Source organism: Ictidomys tridecemlineatus, unplaced genomic scaffold (genome assembly GCF_052094955.1).
Source record: "Ictidomys tridecemlineatus isolate mIctTri1 unplaced genomic scaffold, mIctTri1.hap1 Scaffold_73, whole genome shotgun sequence".
NCBI lineage: Eukaryota > Metazoa > Chordata > Mammalia > Rodentia > Sciuridae > Ictidomys > Ictidomys tridecemlineatus.
In genome coordinates, this window is record NW_027525269.1 from 375,673 (window position 1) to 399,700 (window position 24,028).

Below are 24,028 nucleotides of genomic sequence, written 5' to 3' on the forward strand. Positions count from 1 at the left end.
CACCCACAGAACTATACTGAAATAACTTAAGGGTAGAATATTTCACAGGTAAAAAGATGGACGAGTTTTTAGGTAATCTGCAAAATGGAATAATTTTGCTATTCCAGATAGGTGTCTGCAAAGCTCCACTTTGATACTGAGTCCTTGAAAGGACCAGCTCTTCCCCTAAAATACATCTGACCTTTGGCAAGCTACTTAACCTCTGGGATCCTCGATTCCCTCGCATTTTTGGAATAGGCTCTTCAAACACAATCTCCAAAGCTATTTCCTAGAAGTAGCTGACCTTAATCATAAAGGCAAATCCCACTGACCATCATAAAACTCTGTACATCAGAGAAAAGACCAAAGAGTTCTAGGAATCACTTGAATAATATGACTCAACTAGTGACTTAGTGAGGAGTGCTGTATGAATGCAGAAATGGTATGTGGTCAAGACCCGGCAAACCGCATGGCTTCACTCGGATTTTATAGCTCTCCTGGTGTTTACAGGGCTCTGGCTGTAATGATAATAAAATTGTCCAACCTTCTTAGTCCAAACAAGACAAGCAAAATTCTCTCAGGCACTTTACCTGTCTTTAATCTGTAAAGCAAACATTCTTTAAGGGTTTTCTGCCTGTGAGGCATGACCAGTCTTTTTAAAGCCCCTCTTGGGTCCTTCATGACGCAGAGCTTTGCAGCCCAGCTGCTGTAGAGGGCAAAACCTATAGCCAAGCAGGCTGCTTCCTGAGCTATTCCTTCTGGGACAGACTTTTTCTACAGGGCCGTGCAAATCTACAACTGGTCCTAAGGCAAACAGAAACCCATTCTATTCTCAAGTTCATTCATTCACCTAGACTTAATCTGATCAAAGGAAAAAATACAAATTCTTTCTCCCAAGGTCAGGATCATGAAAACTAGGAGCTTCAAAGGCTAAAGCAAAACTTTGTATTATTCCATGGACACACCAAAACACTCCACAGTTTAGAAGGCAAGAGAGAACCTTCATTTACCTTATTGATGAGAGTTACTATATCTCCTTCTTTGATTGTCAATTCATCGTCATTCTGTGCCTCATATGGAAATATTACTTTGCAGTAATCTTTGCCTGTAAGAAGAAAAGAAAACACAACCTTTAAGGTGTTTTATCTAATGAGCTGCCCCAGGAGAAGGCGCTCTCTGTCACATTAACATCAGAGAAAGGCACACTTAATAGGTAGGCTACTACAACTGCATAAAGCTAGCGCCACCCTAAGAAAATTCCCGAAGAGTGTTCATTGTAGGCTTCATATTTATTCTCTGCATTCTTCCCCTCACAGATTGTGAACTGCCACTGGCTACTTTGCAGGAAAGAAAGCAAAAAGTCATTCTTGGTTTCAGGAAAACAGATGTGTACCATTTTTTAAACTCTTTAGGTGCATGCATAAGCACACATCTACAGAGAGCAAAAAGCTTACATGTTGTCCTATTGCCTTCTTTCACACATTACAAAATCAGAAAAAGGATATTTATATATTATATAAAGCCAACATGGTACATAGAACAATGAAAAATTACATCATTATGGTATGTCTTAAGAGATAAATGTTGATATATTTGTATGTGTATGTGTGTCAACCACAACAGCCAATGAATGCTGACAGAATATTCTTTATGCATATATGTGTGGGAAGGGATGAACCTGTTCCAATACATCCCATGGTCTCTATGTGGGAACCTGCTTATTCACTGATGGGACTGTTGATTAGCCAGGAAACACATAATCCTCAAAGAGGGAAAAATACTAAGGCCACTCAAAATCAATTCAAGTATGTCCTGAATTATATGCTTTTGGAAATTTGTCTGACATCATATTATACCTGAAAGCACTGGTAAAGACAATGAAAACATGTGTAGGGGATTTGAGAAGTGAAGACTTAGAAAACTCAGCTTTTATGACTTAGGACAAGAGTTAGAAAGAAAAATTCAAGAACTAGTATCTACTAGAACAGGCATTTATTATTCTTGACCAGAGTCAATAAGTCTAATGGCTTTGAATATCCTTAGATATTTCCCAAGGCTTAGGCCAGTTCCTGCAGATAGATAATAACCTAAAGCTATATACATAAGTATCAATTATACTGTCCCTTTTATACTTTATGTCACTGAAATGCAGTTCTTTATTTTGGTGAACATCTCATCAATCAAAGATAATGATACATAAAATAAATGCAATTTAAAATCCATAATACAGACACACTGTGGTCTATGGTTGAGTTATGACAAAGAGGGAGAGGAAAAAGGAAGGGAAAGGAGAGACAGAGGGCGAGGGGAAGAGAGAGGAAAAGGAAAGGGAGAAGGAGAAGGGATCACTTAGTTCTTTGCAGATGTCTTTGTTTTCTGTGCAGTGGCTTAAAGATATCAGTCATATTCCCTATCCTCATGTTGAACCCTGGACTTACGATGGCTTTTGCTCATTAACCTGTATTGAGGGACACTAATTCTAAATCCCATCACGACCATTTTCCTAAACCCACATAGTTACAAATGTTCCATCTCTTTTTGATTAGGAGTAGCAAAAGCTTCCCTTATCTGAATTGGTCAAATGTTCTTTTCCTATTGACTGTGCTTGTGAAATATGACTACCTGACCTCAAAACTTAAAACAACACAAACACATACAGTATTACCAAAGAACTGCCCTGCAGGGTCCTTGCTTTAACAGTAATTCTTTGGATGGAAATCAGGGGACATCTCACAAAGAATTATCAGATGCCCATGGACAACAAAGAAAGAAGGGACAGGTCATACTTTATTCCTTTCAGTCAAAAAAGTTAGCAGCCCACTTCCTGGTTCACAGAAGCCTAATTCATTCAGGCATTATATTCTGGAATGGAGAAGCCTTCCACAGCTCTAGGGAAGAGTAAAATCTGTCCAGGCAAGTAATTTTAACCTCACTTGCCTTTCTTGGTGATTGATCTAGGGTTAGACATGTGATCTACTTACAGCCAATGAAATGTGAGAGATACTCTGCTTGGGGTGGGGCGATTAGATTTTGTTTCCTGGTTAAAAGAGGGAAAAAAGACTTGGAAATAGCTGCCTCTGCCTTTTTGCTTTAAACATTGTTTTATCTTTGTTGGAAGGCAGGGCAATGTTTGCTCTGTTGCAATCATGCTTCAATTGTGAGAAGAAAGCCAAGAATTTGACACTGAGCTCTGACACTGCTGAGATGTCTTTCAAATGCACCAGCTTCAGGGGACCTGTCTCTGGATCTCTTGTTAGAGGACTTAATAAACTGATTGTTGCTGGGTTGTGGCTCAGCGGTAGAGTGCTCACCTAGCACATGCCTAGCACATGCGAGGTGCTGGGTTCGATCCTCAGCACCACATAAAAATAAGTAAATAAAATAAAGGTATTGTGTCCAACTACAACTAACAAAAAATAAATAAACTGATTGTTTACCACAACTTTGGGGTTGGGTAGGTATTCACTATTCAAAGCAGAAGGCACCCTGACATGAAGAAACTCCATAGAAGAGGAGAGAAATTTCCAGTTCACACTTTCAAAATACTTGGCATTATATTATATATAAGGCTCTTCCTATGTATCTCTGTCATCCTTTTCCTATGTTTTGGTGCCTATGAGGATCGATAAATGGCTGTGGAATTGACTGGTAGTAACAGTGGGAAAATACTGCCAAGTGCTAACATGCTTTTAAAATGTTTCACAGGGCCACTTTGCTTTATGCTTACAGTTTCCCTATAAGCTAAGAAGGGTAGGTGTCTCCTGCTTTACTGAAAAACAGTTTTAATGAAGGACAATTTAAATGCCATAAAATGCATCCATTTTAACTACACAGTTTGGTGTGTTTTGAAATATTTATGCAGTTGTGTGACCATCACCATATTGTAGTTTGGAACACTTCTACCCCACAGCTATGTTGTTTTGTGTGAGAGGCATTAGACAGAGAATTATCTAGAAAGTTTCATTTTTAGATAAAAGGAGGAGATAGTACTGCTAGTGGCTACTACCTACTACCTACTACCACTCTCCATGAAGCAAGTTGCTGCTGCATGTCTTGCCCCTCTTTGCATCCCTAGAACCCCACAGAACTCTCATTTCTTGATTCTCAAATGATTCCTATAAAGTATTTCTGAGGGGCAGAAAGTAGGAGAAGAGGATTCTGGGCCAGGAATTAGGACACTCAGGACTGGGTTCCATCCCCATGGACCTTCTGGAGCACATGACCCATGCAGTCATACATTGTCCTCAGGTATAAAATCAGGGATCAGCCACAGAGGGACAAGAGGAGGGTTTGGTCAATTTTAGCAGAACACTTTTAGCACATTAAATCTCCCTCCAGACCTCAAATATTAAACAACTAATAAAGAGCTGCTCTGATTAGTTCTTTATAGCTGAACCATAAAGAAGAATGAAATTATGTTACACGCAAGAAAACAGATGGAACTTGAGAACATTATGTTAAGTGAAATAAGTTAATCTCAGAAAGTCAAGGGTTGTATGTTTTCTCTTACATTTGAAAGCTAGAGAGGAAAAAGGAAAAGAAAGGTGGTGGGGGAAATCTCATGAAAACCCAAGGGAGAGCAATAGAATAGAGGAAAGGGACCAGAGGGAGGGAAAAAGGAAAGGAAAGGAGAAGTACTGGGGAATAATATTGGTCAAATCATATTGTTATCTTGTGTACATGAATGAAAATGTAACAACAAATCCCACCATTATGTACAACTATAATATACCAATAAAAATATGGGAAAAAAGAGAGTAGGACTGTACCATCTCCCACTCAGGTCCCCCAAAGCATGTCAATGATGCTCTGGGGGCTCCAACAAGCACACTGGGCAATAACTAAGTTCCTCATACAAGTTATCAAAAATAAATGTAAACATGAAAGTTTATTAACTCCAATATTGTGATTGTAGTTTCATAATATATGTTTCCTGTTTCAATTCAAATATTTACTGAACCACCGCCAAGAAGATACTGTGAGCTCTTGAGCCTGTGATATATGAGTAAGCCCTGCCACTCCCTCCTGTCCTTGCATGGAATTGACAATTTAATGCCTAGAGAAAAGTAAGGGAAGGGGAGTGACAAAAAGAGATGAACACATACATAAACTGATTATGTTATATTGTTGTGTTTCAGAGAAATGCAAGATTACACGCAGGACAGAGTTCACAAAAGAGGAAGCATTTGGTATATCTTAAGAATACAATCCCAAATCAATTTTGGATGTGGAAAGATTATAATAAAGATTATGAATAGGGGCCAGAAATTGAGAAGGTAATGAAATTAATTTTTGGAGGCAGGAATTTTCCATCTATTCATCAATTTGATGGATTTAATTAGCCTTGGATCAAACAGGAATGAATTCATAGGCACACATAAAGAAAAAAGGCACAATTTATCCGGTGACTGAGCCAATTGTCTCTTTTTTTTCCTTAGGAAGATTTTAAAATACTAATGAATTAACATAAGACTGAAATCCTGAATTAGTTCTATAGCTTTTTTTTTTGTCTTAGAGTCCTTTAGAATTTTATAAAAAGAAATGACTATCTCTTTTCAGGAACAAAACACAACAAACTATACAATGAATGGAGAAAATGTATATAGTATAAAAAGGTACAAGGATCCTGATGACATTACCTAAGTCTCAGATCAAGAGCCCCTGTACTGATTATCAGCTTTCAAATTTTAAGAAATTTGCTCAATTAAAAATCACCAAGAAATTCTGTCATGATTCACACCCTCCCAAATCATTATTTCAAATCTCTAGACTTAGAAATTTACATGATATTATAAAGATGGTTGAAGGAATTGAACTCACATGCCCATATCACATAATTCCTTTTAAGTGATTTTATGATCTAGTCAATAAAAAGTTCAACAAGAAAAAAAAATCCCTCAGCTTAAACTATAAGCAGAATAAATAATTAACAAGTTGAACATACACACAAAGGACATAACATTAAATCCAGAAGAATTCTCTGAGCTCAGTCAGCTTTGGGATACAAAGATCAAAGTTCCATGTGCCACATTCAGAGTCTAGTAGGAAGCCTTCCAGAGCCATCAGCAATGGTGGAAAGCATAAGGATACACCTGGAAATAGTGTTTTCTTTTTCTTTGGGTCACAAGAACAAGAGTATCAAGTTCAGTGATATTTAATTTCACCAACATCATAATCAGAATTTCTCCCATTCAACTGTTATCTGAGACATTATTACTTTGTAATCCCTTATACAAAACCCCTGGGGACAGAATTTTTCAGGTTTTAGAAAGGAAATACACTGAACATACCATATAACATATAACACCCCCCTACACACACACACACACACACACACACACACACACACACACCTGGAACTATTAAAGTTCTGCAGCAAATGGATGACTAGTCACCCCAAGCGACCAATAAAAGATGCATGTCAATCCATCCAGGCAAATTTTTTTTTCACCCAATGAGCACTAAAACCTTTGAATTTCCAGAGCTTTTTGTATTTAGGCATTGCATGTAAGGGCATGGAATTCTATCATGTCCTGGAGAAGATGGAATAAAGTAAATAAGACTAGTATATGGTTGTCAGGGAGCTTATAATCAAGTAGAGGACATGAGGCATGCATATACACAGTTCTCCACAGGACAACATTGAGGAGAGGACATGAGACATGCATCTAGTTGAAAGCATTCAAGTGTTAGAAGTGGGGAAATAACTTTAAAAATAAAAGAGGATCCCACTTGAGAGGACTAACATGGAAGTGGGCTTTGTACAATGGTCTAGGAAACATCCTAGAAGAGTAAGACCGAGGTGTGCTTCTCAGTCATTCCTGATAAGAATTACGTGGCGCACCTAGTCATTCTATAGCTTCCCAGACCTCTTTCCTGGGGCTCTGAATCTTCAAGTCTAAGGTAGGACCAGGAATCCTTCTAGTAACTCTCTGTGATTCTCATTATCAGGGAATCTTAAAAACAAACAAACAAACAAATAAACAAACAAACAAACTAGGTTTAGGTCTGTGGCTCTCATGCTTGAGTGGGCACTGACACTAGGTGGAGGACTAGCCAAAACCGATAGCTGGGCCCCACCCCCAGGGCTTCTGATTGGGTAGGGCTGGGGTGGGATCTGGGGATTTGCTGGCTCTGGGAACACACAGTGAAACTCATCTTGGCAATGGATATTAGCCAAGATTCAATGGTAGCAAGGAGCCAAGCAACAGCAAGGACTGGGAGTGTGGTGGTGGGTTCTGGGATCAGGTGTGCTACATGCTCAATCTAGATAAGAACTCCAAATATGGGTCCTATTCTAAGAATCTGGGCTAGTGGGAGGGGAATGAAATATATACTAGGCTTGCCATCTACTCAATAGATATCTGAGGATCCACTGTGAATCATATGGTAATGATGCCACAGTGCCCTAATGGAGCTTAGGGCAGAATACACTAGCAGTTCAAAACTGGCTCTACTACAGTTTGAATGTGTTCCCCAAAGCTCATGTGTTAGAACTTGACTCCCCAATGCCATTGTGTTGGGAGGTGGGGCCTGAAGGGAAGTGTTAAGTCATAAAAACTCCACCCTCAAGAATGGATAATGCTGACCATAAAAGGGCTTGAGGCTGTGAGTTCAATATCTTGTTCTCTCCTGTCCATGTGATGTCTTCCACTACATCAGAACACAGCAGGAACTGTTTGTTCATAATGATTTCAAGGCTGATAGTTTCTGTTAGCACCAGATCAGGGCCCAGTGTGTACATTTTTTTTTGACACCAGGTAATGTTAGTTTTCTGGCTGATACAGGGTGGGTAAGCAAATATTGGGCAGATGGCATGTTGAGATGTAGCTCCTGGATCTTGGATATCCCAACTTCCAGAACCATGAACCAAAGAGATTTCTATCGGTAATAAATTGCTCAGTCTATGGTATTCTGTTATAATAGCACAGAATGGACTGAGACATGCTCCCAAGGGACTTTGGCAATACTTTGAGACATTTTTGGTTGTTACAATTAGGGCTAGGAGTACTACTGGCATCTACTGGATACAGGCTAGGGATGCTGCTAAAAGTTCTGTGATGCATGCAAGACAGTTTCCACAACAGAGAATGGTCCAGTCCAAATGTCAATAGTGGCCTGTCTACATTGAAACTTGGGGAAATAAAGCCCAATGTAGACTTCACTATGTATGTCAACTCTAACTCAGCACCTTTCTTTATGAAGTTGACTGTAAACCCCAAGTCACAGCAACCACCTTTGGTCTCAAACACTGCTGGAAAATTGGCTTTCCTATTACTTTCCAGGTATTAACTATAATACATTTTACTCTCTTGTAAAAGGAGAAGGCTTCTTTTTATTTTTTAAGAAGAAATGAAAATCTGAGAAACAAAGCCATCCTGTTCTCTACTATAGAACAGAGGTCAGATCACCTCTCCTCTCAGGGGCAGTTTCTTCTGCTCAGATGAGAAGCTTAGAGATTCTGGGAGAAAGGCTATCCACCAAGAAAACACAAAATCTTCCCCAAGAGAACTGTATTTGAAATGCAGATCTTAAGCAATATGGGTAGGACAGGTACTCTCACAGGATGGCCCTCACTATCATCCAGATAGCAAGGTCTGTGTTGGGGACATTTGATGAAAGGTATTTCCTAAGAAGAGGAGGGATTTCTGGGACCTCGAACTCTAGGGCTTTTGTACACATCAGGTGTGTAGAAAACATGTTTCATACTGAATGTGACCCCAAGCCCAAGAATGAGTGAGCTTTGTGGTAGATAAGTGGGCAGAAAGATCCAGCATGGAAAAAAGGGTCCAAGGCTTCCCAACAGTAGAGAGTTGGCCCTTTTTTTCTCCTGTTTCAACATGTAGTGAGAAAGCAACAATCAGCTCAGACCAAGAGAGTAATAATGTGCCCATCATTCATCAGGCAGGGGTAAGAGACCAATGCTGCTGCAGAACAGGCAACAGTCTCTCCCAAGCATGTGCTACAGGTATAAAGTGTAACAACCCTCATTTTTGAGCAACTATTGTTTTCTTATTCCCCCAAGAAAAAATTTCCCCTAAAACCACAGACTATCAGAAAGCTGCTTTTAAAAACTGTTTCAGTAAGAATGAAACATTCCAATTTTGCTTTAAGGAACTAAGTGACTTTGACCCAAAGAAGCAACCTGTCTACCACCACAAGTGCAGAGCCTTAGTATAAGGGTTTCTGGATATAGCATTGCACCTCAAGCTTCACTCCATAACTGCTGAAGAAATAGGACCTGGGTCCACCTTCCAGTCTAAAGGGATGCTTACTATGTTGCCACAGAGCCCTGTGTTGTTTGTACCTATAAAAATACAGCTTCATTTACATTTCACTAAATTCACTAAAAAAAATTTTTTTTCTTTGTACTCAGGGTCTCCTCCAAGGTGTACTCTCAGTACTTTAAACAAGTTTTTTTTTAAGATAATATCTCACTAAGTTGTCAAAGCTAAACTGGAACTTGCAATCATTCTGCTTCAGCCTCCTGAGTCACTGGGATTATAGGCATACACCACCACACTGGCTTTTTTTCTCTTTTGTTTAATGTGATAGACACTGGCCCTCTGTTGTGCAGTCTCCTTCACTGCCATGAGCCAATCAACTTCACTTTGACTACATCAGACTACAGGTTAGTTCCTGGTAGTCTGAGGCTAATTGGGTGAAAGCAGTGGCAAGAAAGAGTAAAGGGTCTGTCAGTCCCAAGGAACACTGATAATCTCTGCTAACTACTCAGAAGATGGGTCTTAATAAACATATGTATCCTTTTCCTACTGGTGACTACATGGTTAGGAAAGGGGCCCATGGCTATTAGCTTTTAAAAGACCCTGTGTTCAATTCAAAGCCCAGTAAGTCCTAAGTCATTCATAACTTTCCATTTGCTCAACCACCATTTATTATATGCCCACTGAGCCCCTGGCACTTTTCTAGGGTACATGGTAAGGAATATCCATGGTAAGGGATATACATCTTTGATTTAGAGGGACCAATGATTTAACGATAGGAGCAAGGCACCATGTGTCATCATCATGGTGGACAACTCTTTAAGAAGCAAATCAATGAACAGGGTGATCATACAGGTGGTACAAATGTGCAGTTATAAAGTGAGTGAGGTTGGGCAGGGAAAACCTGGCCTCTGTCCCACCAGCCATCATTTATTCAGAAGCCAGATCTGCCTTTGTACAAATTCTGTCAAGGACTTTTATTTTTCAAACCCACCTGATAACCTGGTCTTCTGAATCTATAAAACTAAACCATTAGTTCAGAGAGATGTTGAACTGCCCTTTTGGGGGGCTATTTTTCCTATCCCGGGGGGCTACAAATCTACATCAATTGTAATAAAAAAAAAGAGAAAGAAAGTCCAGATGTGATGAGCTGGAGGCACCTCAGGGAACTTCATTATGAATATTTAGACAGTTTTTCCTCTTGTTATGAAAATTATAGCAATCTGTTCCCAAGCAAGAGCTTCCCATGAATTTCAATGCCATAAAAGTTTTTTGTTTGTGGGAGGGGGATGGGGATAATGCTAGTTGTTTAAATCCTGATCAGCTGAGTTTCACCTTCACTCAGAAAATACTCACATGAACATTTTTTGAATCATTGTAACTCAGAATTCTGATGTGAGCTCATAGTTGAGCATGCTAAGACAGCTTTATAGGAAGAAGCTGCCCTCCTCTGTGCTGCAGGGCAAGTTTCATCAGAGGTTTGTCTTCAGAGCAGAAGGAAGAAGGAAAAAGAGTGCTCAGGTGGCAAGCTCAGAGTTGTTTCTAATAACTAGTCAGTACTCTGCACCTTCCACCTGAACAGAAATGTGGCCTCAAAATGCAAAAGCAGGGAAATGATCCAAATGAAGGGGGATTTTTAGTAGACTAGGGAGCCACTAAATGGAAATCATGGAAGAATAATTACTATAGAATTTGCTCTTGGCAATGAAAGCCAGAGGTAGTGTGTGCAGGGTAAGATTAAACTACAAAATTCATGCCCTGAAGTCCATAAATAATGTCCATCAGTAAACATCCCTCAAGGCTTTGCTGACAGTGATAATCATCCTTTCTTACCACTACTCACTTACAGTAATATTAACATGTATGCCTAGGACATCTTCCCATATTCTCAAATTGCTCACATCTTCCTTTTGTCTCTCCCATCTGGCTGTTCAACACTTTGAATATGAAAACTTTCACAGTGAGTCCTAAAGCTTTTAAAATTGAGTCAGAGGATTAAGATGTGGGGGGAAAAAATCTGAGGGGTCTTCTCAAGTACAACCCCTGATTTCATAGACAAGGTAGACAATAAAGAGGAAGGCCTGAGAAATCAAATTATTTCTCCAAAGAAAATCACACCTCTAGCTAATAATAATGGAACTGTCTTAGGACTCTAAGACAAAACACTCCACCCTGCCTCTGTAAATCTATTCCTCATTAGTAACCCATTCCCCTGCCATGATGCTTCTAGAGAGCTGGGTACATGGAGATAGTTAATAGATACTTGTAGGAACAAATAAGATGTGGTGGGTTAGAACCAGTATTCTTTTACATGCTTAAGGGAGCTGAACATTGCAACTGTACTCATTTCCAGGCCCAGGAAACCCATCTTAGGTCACAGAATTACTATAAAACTACCCTTTCCAACATGGTCACCAATAGGCACATGTGGCTATTGAGCACTTGAAATGTGGTTACTCCAAACTGAGATATGCAACACCTATAAAACACATAAGGTATTATAAAGATATCACATGAACAATGAGGGTACTTCATTTAATAATTTTATATAAATTAATGTTGAAATGATACTATTTAGATATATTGAATTAAATAAAACATATTAAATTCAGTTCAGCTGTTTCTTTTCTTTTTAATGTGGCCACTAGAAAAATTTAAATTATAAATATGGCTATTGGCTAGCACTGTTCCAAAACACGGCTAATACCCTCTATCCACTCACTTAATCTTTCCAAAAAGACTTGAGCCTCTTGCCTGCAGACATTCCAGAAGTATCTAGAATAATTTAAGCAGAAATGTGTTGAGGAGGCTGGTGGGAGGATAAGGTTGGGTAGTTCTGGCTAAGTGGTTAGGCTAAAAGGGGTGACCTGAAGGTCTGTGAATCCCTATAGTGTTCGAGCTGCCATTTCTAGAATATTTATGCCACCTAAAGTATGCAAAGTACTCTGTAAACATGGATAAATGTTAGCTCTGCACATGGGTAAGACACATATGGCAGGAAAAAAAAACATGTTTTAGAAAGAAAACAAAAAACAAAACAAAACAAAAAAACAAAGTTCTGAATCTAACTCATGGGGGATCTAATCAAACACATTTGTGTGGATTTTTTCTGACATGTTTGAAAAAGCTATGGAGATTACGTAAGGATTTTTTAAAATAGGGAAACTCACTCTTTGTCCTGCTGTCCATTTCTGTTTTCGATGGGTCTGGAGTCACTGTAGCTGGAGACAATTTCTTCCCAATAGTCTGAGGGGGGAAAAACAATTTAACACATCAAGACAATTCTCTTCATCAAGCAAAGGAACAAAATCCAGATCATAGTGACAAAATGCTCAAAACTGGTTCTAAAAACCACTCCCTTAAGTTTATGCTCTGCTCTGTGTACTGGTTGCCACTCTTTAATAGCTCTGATCTTCAATGACAAACAAGGGGAAGCCTCATAAAAACAGCTTCATCTTTGAAAGCACTCAGTACCTTTTATTTTCTTTCTTCCCTGATGGTCTTTAAGAATTTATTATTTTCCCCATATTTTTTATTAGTACATTATAGTTGTACACAATGATGAGATTTGTTGTTACATATTTGTACATGCACACAACATCTCGATATTTGGCCAATATCATTCCCCGGGTACAGTTTCCTTCATTTTATGAGACATTAACTAAATCTATGGAGGGACAGTACCTGGCCCAATGGCAGTATTCCAAAATAACTGTGAGTGGAAGAATGGAAAAAAAGGGAAGAAATAAAAGGGATGAAATAAAGGAATGGAGGGCTAGAAGGACAGAAAGATGAATAGGCAGGTGGATGGGCAGGCAGAAGCCAGGTGTCCCAGGCAACTGGGCCTTGTTATGACTCCTTCTCATCATCTAACATTCTAACTGCTTCACAGGGGTACGTTCTTGTTCTTTAGCTGTCCCCAAAATGAAAAACAAGGAGGCCCAGCAGCTCCTTTTCCACTAGTCTTTTAATGCTCCACGGCCTTAAAAAGGTCCATTGCCTTGGACCATATGTGCCTATTAACTAGTTAAAAAGAGAAAAAAGTATAGTCTGCCTTGACTTCACTTTCTTTCCTTCATTTGAAGTTAATGCTATTACCATCCATTATTTATGAATCATCCATAGAAAAGATTGGATATTGCCTCTGCCTAAAGATGTTCTTGAAAGCACAGGCTACTGAGCAGCCCCAACAAAAACACCAATACACAAACCAACAAGCCAATGGTTCCAGAGGTAAGAGCTGTCCCCACTCTTTCTCCTTTGCTACTGCACTTGTCTAACCATGATTAATACCTGAGGAAAGTGTCTATTGATACCAGAGAAGCAGCTGTCACAACCAAGTAGCTGGGTAAATTTCACTCCCTAAGGAAGGGCTTCACTAGTGAGAATCCCAGCCACTAGGAAGCCCAAACATCTTGAACACAAGAAGAGGAACAAGCTGCATAATTCAAAAACCAGCAGGGTGGAATTTTTCTTCAAATAAAACTGATTCACCATAGATTTTAATTTGAAAAAGTTCTTCATGCTTCAAACGTTGAACCTAACATTAAATATGAATAAATCACAGAAAGAGGATAAGATAAATCAAATCTTCAGCCCTTCATGAATTTTTAAAAACATTTGTGACAGAAAGCCTTTGCATTTTACACGGTGACATTTTTATTTAGTGCCGAGAGGCTTTCTATATTGGATAAAAAAAATGAAACCCCCAATAGTATGCCACCCCTCAACTGCTACTAAGTACTCAAACTAATAACATTTTATGACTCCAAGGAAACATCAGGGAAGGAAAAAAGTTTGATGTTCTTCTGTCATAAGGTCAAATTTGATGAAGAACTGTTCTTGGGATTATCTTGAAAAATCAGGTATTGGTAGTAAAACTAGAAGCTCTCAAAGTATCATTTCATTAATATTCCAGTTCACACTTCCAGCAGCTTGACTGTCAATCTGTTTTCCCTTTGGGGGACTCAGTAAAGCATCACTACTGTTAACACATTAAGAAGAAGGAAACAAAAACAATTAAAACTTCAGTCATCACTGACAGTGGAAGGAAGAAAGGCAAACATGTAAATAGTATAAACACAATTCTCAGTCCTGTTTACTTTCCTGAAAATGAGACAAGCAATGGTTTGAGCTTTAAACCAGATGTCTTGCTTTGGAGAAACCTTGGCAGGTTTTATATTCTTACAACTTTGGTAACAAAAAAACTGTCCTCATGTCTGATGTCTGGTTTACCAGAATGTCCAAGTTTATAGACATCAAGAAAGACCACTGGTTAAATACCCTTACTTCAGTACTAAAAGACATGAAAATAGCAATGCTTACAGTAGTTGTCTTTCTATTTCAGAAAATACAGCACACTAGCCTCTGTGATGGTGACCTTGATATTATACTCATCTTCTAAAGGTGTTCAGTACCTTAAGCCTTCCTTCTCCTTTGTGGGCCATGATTAAAAGTCTAGAGTAAGGCCAGATCCTCCCCTATCAGCTGGTCTAGTAGGTGTTCCAGAGACAGAAAGTTTCCTAGTGTTTCTGTCTTCTCTAGAGCGTAGACCTAGGGAAGTGTGGCCTGAGACCAGCAGTACTTGAGAACTTGTTAGCAAAGTAAATTCCCAGGCCACGCCCCAGACTTTCTCAATCAGAAACTCTGGGGATGGTGCCAGCAGTCTCAGAGGGGACACACCCTCCATGGGATTCTGATGCACACTCAAACTTGAGAAGCATGGACCTAGCTGTAGCAGAGGTTCTATTAATATGAATCAAACGCCCTTTCATGGATTCAACACTCAAGTGCCTATTTTCATACCTCAATATAGTATAAAACATCTTTTCTACTCTTATTCCTCTCCTTTTCTACCCAATGCCTTCTATCTTCTGTATTCTTACTGGCATAATACCTTATCATTGCTACTAATTACACATACACATTGAAGGCTCTATAGACTATCACTATGGATCTGCTTTAAGACACAGTGATCACCAGGTTGGCTTCACTTTTGTATCTCTTGTTACAGTCCAATATCCACTTAAAAACCTAAGTTTTAAAAATAAACAAAATTCAGAAAATTCATTCCCTTGAACATTTAATAATATTAGTCCCTCTCCCCTTTGGCTCTTTCACCAAAAGTACTAACTAAACTTTTTGGAGTTTTTGTGTACAGTGGGAGTTTCATATATACTCCTGGCTCCACAAGATTCAGTAACACAGTATCAGAATACATAACTATCACATGATTTTGGTTAGTAGAGCAAGTGATTTTTTTTTTCTTTTCTAGTCAAAATGAAGAAACGGATGCTTCCAGGAAGACAATCACTGGATTTGAGTCCAGATGAATCCAGCTCCCCAAATGATGAATGTATGTTTCTCTGTGACAATGGAAAATGAGACCAGAATAACACTCAAATCAATAGTATAAAATCACTCCTCCAACTGGACTGTAATTCAGGTGCAAACTCCTTTGGGTGTAAAAAGAAGTTTCTAATTATAGAACAATGTTGAGGAGAAGGTTTAAATCCATTTCTAATGTTCTCTCAAAATACCACACACAAATTCTGCATCCAAAGGCAGCCAGCTGAATGGGTATGAGGGAGGAGAGAGCTGTAAAGTTGCCTACCCACCCCATCCTGACCATAGGCCAGACTTTCTGTCACCTATTTTAGATGTGGATGATGTTCTGAGAAGCTACATGTAGACATCACTCAAGTGCTCACACAAAACCAAACATAAGAGATGACCTTTCAAATAGCTGGTAAAAATCCAAGTTAAAGGTACCTCTTTGATGGCAGTCCTTTTACAACACTAGCATCTGACAGTACTCCTTCCCCTTCTGTCCAGTACAGATTTATTAGGTACCCATTTAACACGAGACAAGAAAGCAGACAAGAAGGCAGAAGGATGCTGAGCATCACCACAAACATTGCAACAACTATTTGTGAGGCTGGTTCTCTATAGTGGTGTGTTGAGGGGTTTCCAAGCATGCAGCATGATTATCCCAAATCCTGCTCATCTATAGCATATAGAGATATATAAGATACCAGTAATGGTGACAAAATAATATCTATATATGACTATTTTTAGTTTCCTTTCCACCATAACTCAGAAGGATCCCCAAACTGCTAGAAAACTCTCTGGAAACTTTTAATATTTATATTTGTTTTTACATGCTTGCTTCATGAACACCTATGACTGAAAGTGTAATGAAGTCTTCTTGGCTCTCAACAGGGAGCAGTAGGAATAGAGTCAAAGTCCAGTGAAGCAGCTCATGTCAACACAAAAGCACAAAGATGTATCCTTAAAATGCAGCACCTTATGTACTCTACTCTCACTGAAAGGCTTTCATTTACCCCAGCAACTGTCCATGTGCCTGTATTTGGTGGGTCCAGCTTAAACTGTAAGCCATCAACAGAAGACATGCCAGAACAAGATACAACTCAAAATTCTAAAAATAATGGACATGGTCCATCAAAGGGAATCTACATTTGTAGTTCCATTCAAGGGACAGAGTTTACCTCTGAAACACCTCCCATACTATTATGTCAATTCTGATTTCTCAAAGGGCCCTGCTTTGTGGTCTATTTTAAAACTTGGTTGAAGAAAAAAGTAAACATTTTCTGTTTATGAAACTGGGTGTAAGGCTTAGAGTTATTCATATGATGCTCATTTCTGTCCCCAAAAGTTAGAATTAAAATTATACTAAACCTCTTTGCTTAATCACAGTTAAAGACCTTGTCAGATTCATCGTTGCTTTTGAAGCATCTGTCAAGTATACCACATTTAGCAGTTTAACTACTTTTATCTTCAGAAATAGTGCCCTCCTTGAGATCAGGACCTGGGTGTTCATTATTCTCTTATACCCACAAAGTGAGAGGTCTATAAGACTCTTGTTGCTGGGTTAAATGGGGAGCTTGGGGATGACATCTACTCCCACTCTGCCCTAGCATAAGCAATCCTATCACAACAGGTACAAAGACAGGAGACTCCTTCCCTGACATCAGAAGGCCTCTGTACCTCTTGGAACCCCAATGTTTCAGTCACACTGTTCAGAATGTCTTCCTACACTGTTGCCCTTGCTTTACTTCCTTTTGTTTCCAAACACACATATCCTGCCTCCTATTAACTGTTGGCTGCCTTAAAGAAGAATCCAATCTCAGAAGTAGAGGTGTCTGGTGGACACCTCTCTGCCTATGACTTCCAAATACTCATACTAGCCTGCTCCCTCACATTCTTTACAGTTTCATATCTATTTATCAAAAGACTAGATGGATCATTATCACTCAGGTACATGCAGACAGACATCATTTCCTGAAGTGTGTTCCCCCATGATGTTCCATTGGCACATCCACCAACCTACAACCTAATCTCATCATTTGGTCCATTTGAGAAGCACTGAATACTATATCTAATCAAAGCAACATAACATATTAAAGGGTCTGAGATGTCCTGTGGTTATTGTTTAACTATACCCATGTTTAACTTAGTGTATTCCAAATTTTTCTAAGTATAGAAATTCTATTTCTGTGACACCACTAATTTATCCCAAGAATGAGTATTCTATGAAAGAATAAGATGAACATCCTCCGTCCCCTTCCTAAATTCTCTTGCCTATCGTCTCTGTCTCCTAGGCTCATGACATGGGACTTAACTTTGATTACCATCTTATTGTACTCCCTGTATCTAATCCATCATCAAAGCTCTGCTGCAGGGCAAACAGAATTTTGGAAAGGGTATTCAAGCTGAAGAAAAGCAGAGAAGCAAGGCAAGAATGCGAATGGGTGCTGGGCATGATTACTCACACCTTCAGTCCCAGCACTTGGGAGACTAAGCCCTGGGGTTCAAGGCCACCCAGGGCAACTCACTGAAGCCCAGACTTTTAAAAAAAAAAAGGAGGAGGAGGAAAAATGTGTACAGGAAGTGAGGACTCTCAGACACAGGATGGTAGTGGCAAGAGATCACAGCAGGGTGAGAGTTGGGCTCAGAGACCTGCAAGGTAAATAGGGCCACTGTTACAGTACTTTGTGCTTTATCCTCAAGGTACCTGATGATGATAACCAGGTCATTCTGAAAAATAAGTAGAGGTATGGCATGATTAAATATGTGACTTTAAGAAGGATGAAGAAAGGAAAGGACATAAGAAAGCTAAGTAGATAATGGGGAGGTTGACACAATAATCCAACTAAGAAAGTGAACTGTGGTTGTAGAAAAGAGGTTTGAGAAATATTTAGACTGTGTGTGTGTGGGGTGGGGGGGCGCCTGGGATAGTGGTTCAGCAGTACAGCGCTCACCTAGTACGTGGGATGTCCTGGGTTTGATCCTCAGCACCACATAAAAATAAATAAGTAAAATAAAGATATCATGTCCAGTTACAACCAAAAATAAATATTAAAAAAAATTTAAAAATAAATATTTAGACTGTCTACGTGGCCATAGTTCATAGTTACCACAGGCATAAAGCAGTGATTGTGAACTGGTTTGAATATGATGGGAAAATTCCCAATTCTGTTATGCTCTTGAGTCTACATATATGCATGTCACATAGTTAGAGTGCCAACCACATGCAAAGACTCTGATTAAAGGAGTCAAAGAGATGGATCTGGTGGCTCAGGGAAGCATTGTAAAAAAATTATCCTAATGGGAAAAAAAATCACAGAGAACGTGTTTCTCAGTGCTCTGATGGTGGTACAGAAACCTTCAGTAGAAAAGTAATAGGTCTGCAATAGTTTTGATTTAGCTTTTTATTAAAGCATCAATTAATCTACCATTTGAACAGCAAAATTTTTTTTTAAAAATTAAGACATGAGAAACTTTTGATACATACAAAAACCATCTTTCTAATCTGACAAATGTAACTAGTTTAGTCAAGTGTGTCTTCAAAAATGTCTTTACCCAAAGAAAAAAATGGAAAATTTCTTTCTCCAGAAGAATTTTCCAAAGAAAGTTTTCTGTCCTTCAGAGTAGGAAAGGGAAATGAAGTTGTTTCAATTAGAAAAGAGGTAATATTGGGAACAAATTTTCCTGATTTTTCAAGGAAAATCACTACTTAAAAGGCTTTAGGTATATAATGGAATGTTATTCAACCTTAAGGAAATTCTGACACATGCTAAAACATGGATGAACCCAGAGGACATTAAGCTAGGTGAAGGAAGTCAGTCACAGAACGACAAATATAGTCAGCCCTCCCTCCATATCCATGTATTCAATCGATCTCAGATTTAAAACATTTGTGGAAAACACTGTGTCCATACTAAACATGTAAAGACTTTGTTCTTATCATTATCATCTAAATAATACAACTATTTACATAGCATTTTACATTGTATTTAGTATTCCAAGTAATCTAGAGATGACTTGAAATACAGGGAACATGTGTGTGGTTTCTATGCAAATTCTACATCATAATAGACTGGAGCATCATAGATTTTGGTATCCACAGGGGGTCCTGGAATCAATCCCCTATAAAGGACAACTGTTTATATAGTTCCATTCTTATGAGGCCCCTAGAGTAGTCAAATTTATAAAAACAGAAAAACTATGGTCACCATAGGCAGGGAGTGAGTGTTTAATGGGCATAGAGCTTCACCTTTTCAAGATAAAAAAAAAAGTTCTGGGATGATTAGTGGTGATGGTTGCGCAATAATGAGAATGTACTGAACAGCACTGAGTTGTACATTTAAAAATGGTTTCAATTGTAGATTTTATGTCATGCTAGGACATGTTCCTCTTTCCCTGCCTCTTTCTTCCTATGGATGCTGACTAGAATGGCAAAAGAATTGCTCATAAGGCTCTGATATCCTGATACTTAATATTCAACTACAAAATAATCAGGGGTATAGATAACATCTAATGAGGTAAGTTAGAGAACAAATCTGTGTCCAGAAGCTTCCTGCCCAGAGATGCCTGCTATAGCATTCATTCACTTCAGTCTTATCTGCAACACTCCTTTCTACCACTATGAAAGATAAGGTATTGATTCTATAAAACCAATCTCTAAATCTGGCTAACATTAAGTGGCTCCAGCTTTAATATTATAAAACTCATTCTTCACTTTCATCATCTACTCTATAAACTCTTTTTTTAAAGAGAGATTGAGAGAGGAGAGAGAGAGAGAGAGAGAATTTTTAATATTTATTTATTTTAGTTCTCGGCAGGCACAACATAAGTGTTGGTATGTGGTGCTGAGGATCGAACCCGGGCCGCACGCATGCCAGACGAGCACGCTACCGCCTGAGCCACATTCCCAGCCCCATCTATAGACTCTTAAATAACATCACTTACTCCTTTTTATAATCATTGGGGCTCCCTTTCTGTACAGAAGAGCAGAGAATATCACATCAAGTTACCTGAGAAATAGTGATGCTGCTGTTGTTGTTGTTGTTGTTATTATTATTTGCTACTGGGGATTGAATTCCGGGGCACTTGGCCACTGAGCCACATCCCCAGTCCTATTTTGTATTTTATTTAGAGACAGGGTCTCACTGCATTGCTTAGTACCTCTTTTTTGCTGAGGCTGGCTTTGAACTCGCAATTCTGCTGCCTCAGCCTCCCGAGCTGCTGGGATTACAGGCATGTGCCACAGCACCTGGCATGATGATATTATTTTTGTTTTGTTTTTATTATAAAGAATGAGTTCAGTTCACCTACTTCTTCAAAATAGGAGCTTGTTAAATATATCTGGAAGTCAGGTATACACCTGATACATCTTCTAGATGCAGAGTGGTATATTTAGATAATCCAAGATGCTTCAAGAATAGAGATCCACAAAGAGACAAAATTAAGCTCAGAGCACTCTAGTCACTAGTCAGAAAGACATCTTCAACAATGGGGCAAATCCATATTATATGTCTTCAAAGAAAATATTATAGATAACAATGGCTGGAATTCTCTCTTACCTCATATGTCCTCACTTTCCTCTGTTTTGGATTTCTGACTCTTTCTATATGTGAATCACTAACTGGTGAGGACTGTGTCCTGGTCATTATACAATCCTTCCAGGTGCCTTACATATTAGAGGTACTAAATTTTCAGGATTTACTTTAGTCCAAAAGAAACTTAACATTCACCAGAAAATGTGAATACTTAACGGAGAATCTACTGTGTGCAATGCATTTTTGAGGTGCTATGAGTACAACAATGGAACAAATAAACCTGTCCTTCTTTTCAGTGTCTCCTAGTGAATTAGTATTGAATAGAAATGGTCTTAAAAAGCCTCACTAGCTATGAGATCTCAGACAAGTTACTTAATCTCTCTATACTTCAGCTTTCTCTTCTGAAATAGCAATAATAATTCATATATTCTAGATTTTATAGGAGACTTAAATGAAAAAGATATGTAAGGTACTCATTGTTATTGAATTTTACTAAATTAAAAAATCAATCATCGTAATGCCTCTTTATGAATTCTAGTTACAAAGAATGACTGTTTGACTGTAACAGGTTTTTTTTAAATTTAATAAATAGCAGGTTAACAGCTCCATTCCTTTACTTGGGGTCTGGAGAACATGAAGTAACTTTTACAAGACACTCACACAGCAGAGAGGTGCTTGGAGGAAAGTGATAAATCTGAAAAAATGAGAAGGGATGAAAAGCAACAGCCATTACCTTATAGTCATTGCCTGTAAGGAAAAGTAGATAGAACAAAGAAGATAGGAGAACTGAGGAGGGTCAGAGCCGACAACCCACAGAGCTTTCGGGTCAATAAAGCTTCAGTTAAGGTGTCCCCTACAGTGAACTGCCAGAAGACCATCCTAGGAGCCCCTCAAGTGTGGGCACATGCCAACTGCTTCTGGCTACATCCAAACTGTTATCCACTTTTAACGATGGAAAAACAACAAGGCGTGTGTCTGGGAAAAACAGCCTGTTGTCAGAGAACAGAAAGCCTTTTATTGCGAATTTTGATACTCAGGAGCAAACATACCACTATAGAAAATTACCCCAAGCCATCTTTTACAAAGCTTGGCGTCCATTCAATAATGAACGAAGAAATCCTAAACCACTGGACCAAACAGATACTCCTCCCAAGGCAGTTAAGAAACAGGGGCCAAATGAGACCATAAATTCTTGTGGTACAGATATCTAAAGCTGCTAGTGGAAATTGGTGACAGATTCTTAGATGTGAAAAGCTGAATTCACAACCCTCTACCTGGAAGTGGCCAGGCCTCCTGCCAAAGGCTGCTCTCAAAGGCTTCTTTCAAGATTAGTGAGGAAGAGAGAATCAAAATCTTGTTCAGATCCTATATGGAGATAATTAAATTCAACACACCTTTGTGGAGCACCTACCACTATACAGGCCACAAACACAAACTGCTTTCCTACATTATTTTTACTTTCATGTTGTCAAGAGAATATTGTGTTCTCAGTTATAATCTGGGAGATTTAAACATAGTATTTGAAGAGAATCAATGAAACCATCAAGTTCCAGTTCTCCCAGATCTTCTATGTATCTAGATGTTTAAAATAGAGCCTTAGATATTAGGGGTTTACCTCAGTGGTATAGCACATGTTTAGCATACACAAGGCCCTGGGATCAATCCCCAAAACCATCAAAAAAGAAAAAAAAAACTGGGCCTTACACACAACCTTTTAAAAAGTTGTTTACAAAAAGTTTGTAATGACATGGGAAATTTCATATAATGCTAAGTGAAAAAGATACAAAATTATGTGTGTGGAAAAAAATTGTGTATGTGGTATGATCTCAACCAGTTGAAAATGTATGGCAAAATGACTGAAAGTTAATATTAAAAAATGTTAACAGTGGTTGCCCCATGAGGGTTAAATTATCACCGCTTTTTTTTTTTACTTTCTTTTTTCTCCAGTGTTTAAAAAAAAGCACTTTTATAATCAGAAAAGAATAAAGTTTTAAAAAAATAAAGTACACTAAGGTAGCTATAAGGGATGGTCTATCTCTCCACACTACTGATGTCTGTTCAAAGATCTGATTTGATTTGCAACATCTCCTAACTAGAAATCACATGCAGCTTTCATTCTTGTCATTGTATTTCCTTTTCCAAGCCATTAGTAAGGATGTGAAGAACATTAGTTGTAAAATGAGTCATGACAGTAATTTGTAAGGCACCACCCATATAGAACATTCTCCATCCACCATTTATTATCATTCTTTACTTATAGTTATTCATCAGTTTATATCTTCAGTGACTAAGTACATGATGTGGAGTCATTTCCAATTAATGTTGTTCCTAATAAAGTATTGAGACATTTTATCAAATGTTTCCAAAGTCAAAACATACTTCTTGCTCTTTTAATTAAACCCATGAAACCCTTATTCATACAGCCAAAAGGGACTAAAAAAAGGAGTTAATAACTTCTTTATAACTGTTTTTTATGTATGATCAAAGACAATGTTTACAGATTCCTCATCTTTGAAGAAGTATGGATTTAAGGGGTGGAATCTATTTGCATAAGGTCCATACTTAAGTCATCTTCAGTTTTCTAGACATTCTGTAGGTTTTCATAAGTAAAAACATTTTTAAAACAAAGTAATAACCAAAGTGTTTCTCAAATGGCAGAAAAACAAGCATGATGAAACTCTGCCCTATACCGCCCTGCAAATTTTGAGATTTCACTTTTTTCCTGCTACTCTTAGGACTACTATATTTATATTTACTGAAGAATATCACAAATTTTAAATTACCCAGATTTCACAGATATTTTCATTTCTCAGTTATTTGGTGAACATCTCCACTTAATGTGAACATACTGCTGACTTGAAAATTAAGATTGACTTTTTAAAAAATGGGATTCAAGATTTGGAGTGTGAACAGATTGAATAAATTCACTTATTTTGGACTGGGGATTGAACCCAGGATTGCTTT

The 24,028-nt window shown here is 38.4% G+C and overlaps 1 protein-coding gene across 1 annotated transcript in view; it reads right to left on the reverse strand.

Moving 5' to 3' along the window:
- Positions 1–14,650, reverse strand: part of LOC144374522 (SH3 domain-containing kinase-binding protein 1-like) — a 107,707-nt gene extending 93,057 nt beyond the window's left edge. Inside the window, exons 1-3 of the mRNA XM_078037305.1 lie at positions 14,621–14,650; positions 12,374–12,449; positions 990–1,084 (exon numbers count right to left, since the gene is read on the reverse strand). Of these exons, the coding sequence (XP_077893431.1) occupies positions 990–1,084; positions 12,374–12,449; positions 14,621–14,650 (201 nt within the window). The remainder of the gene's footprint in view (positions 1–989; positions 1,085–12,373; positions 12,450–14,620) is intronic.
- Between the last annotated feature and the right edge of the window lie 9,378 nt (positions 14,651–24,028).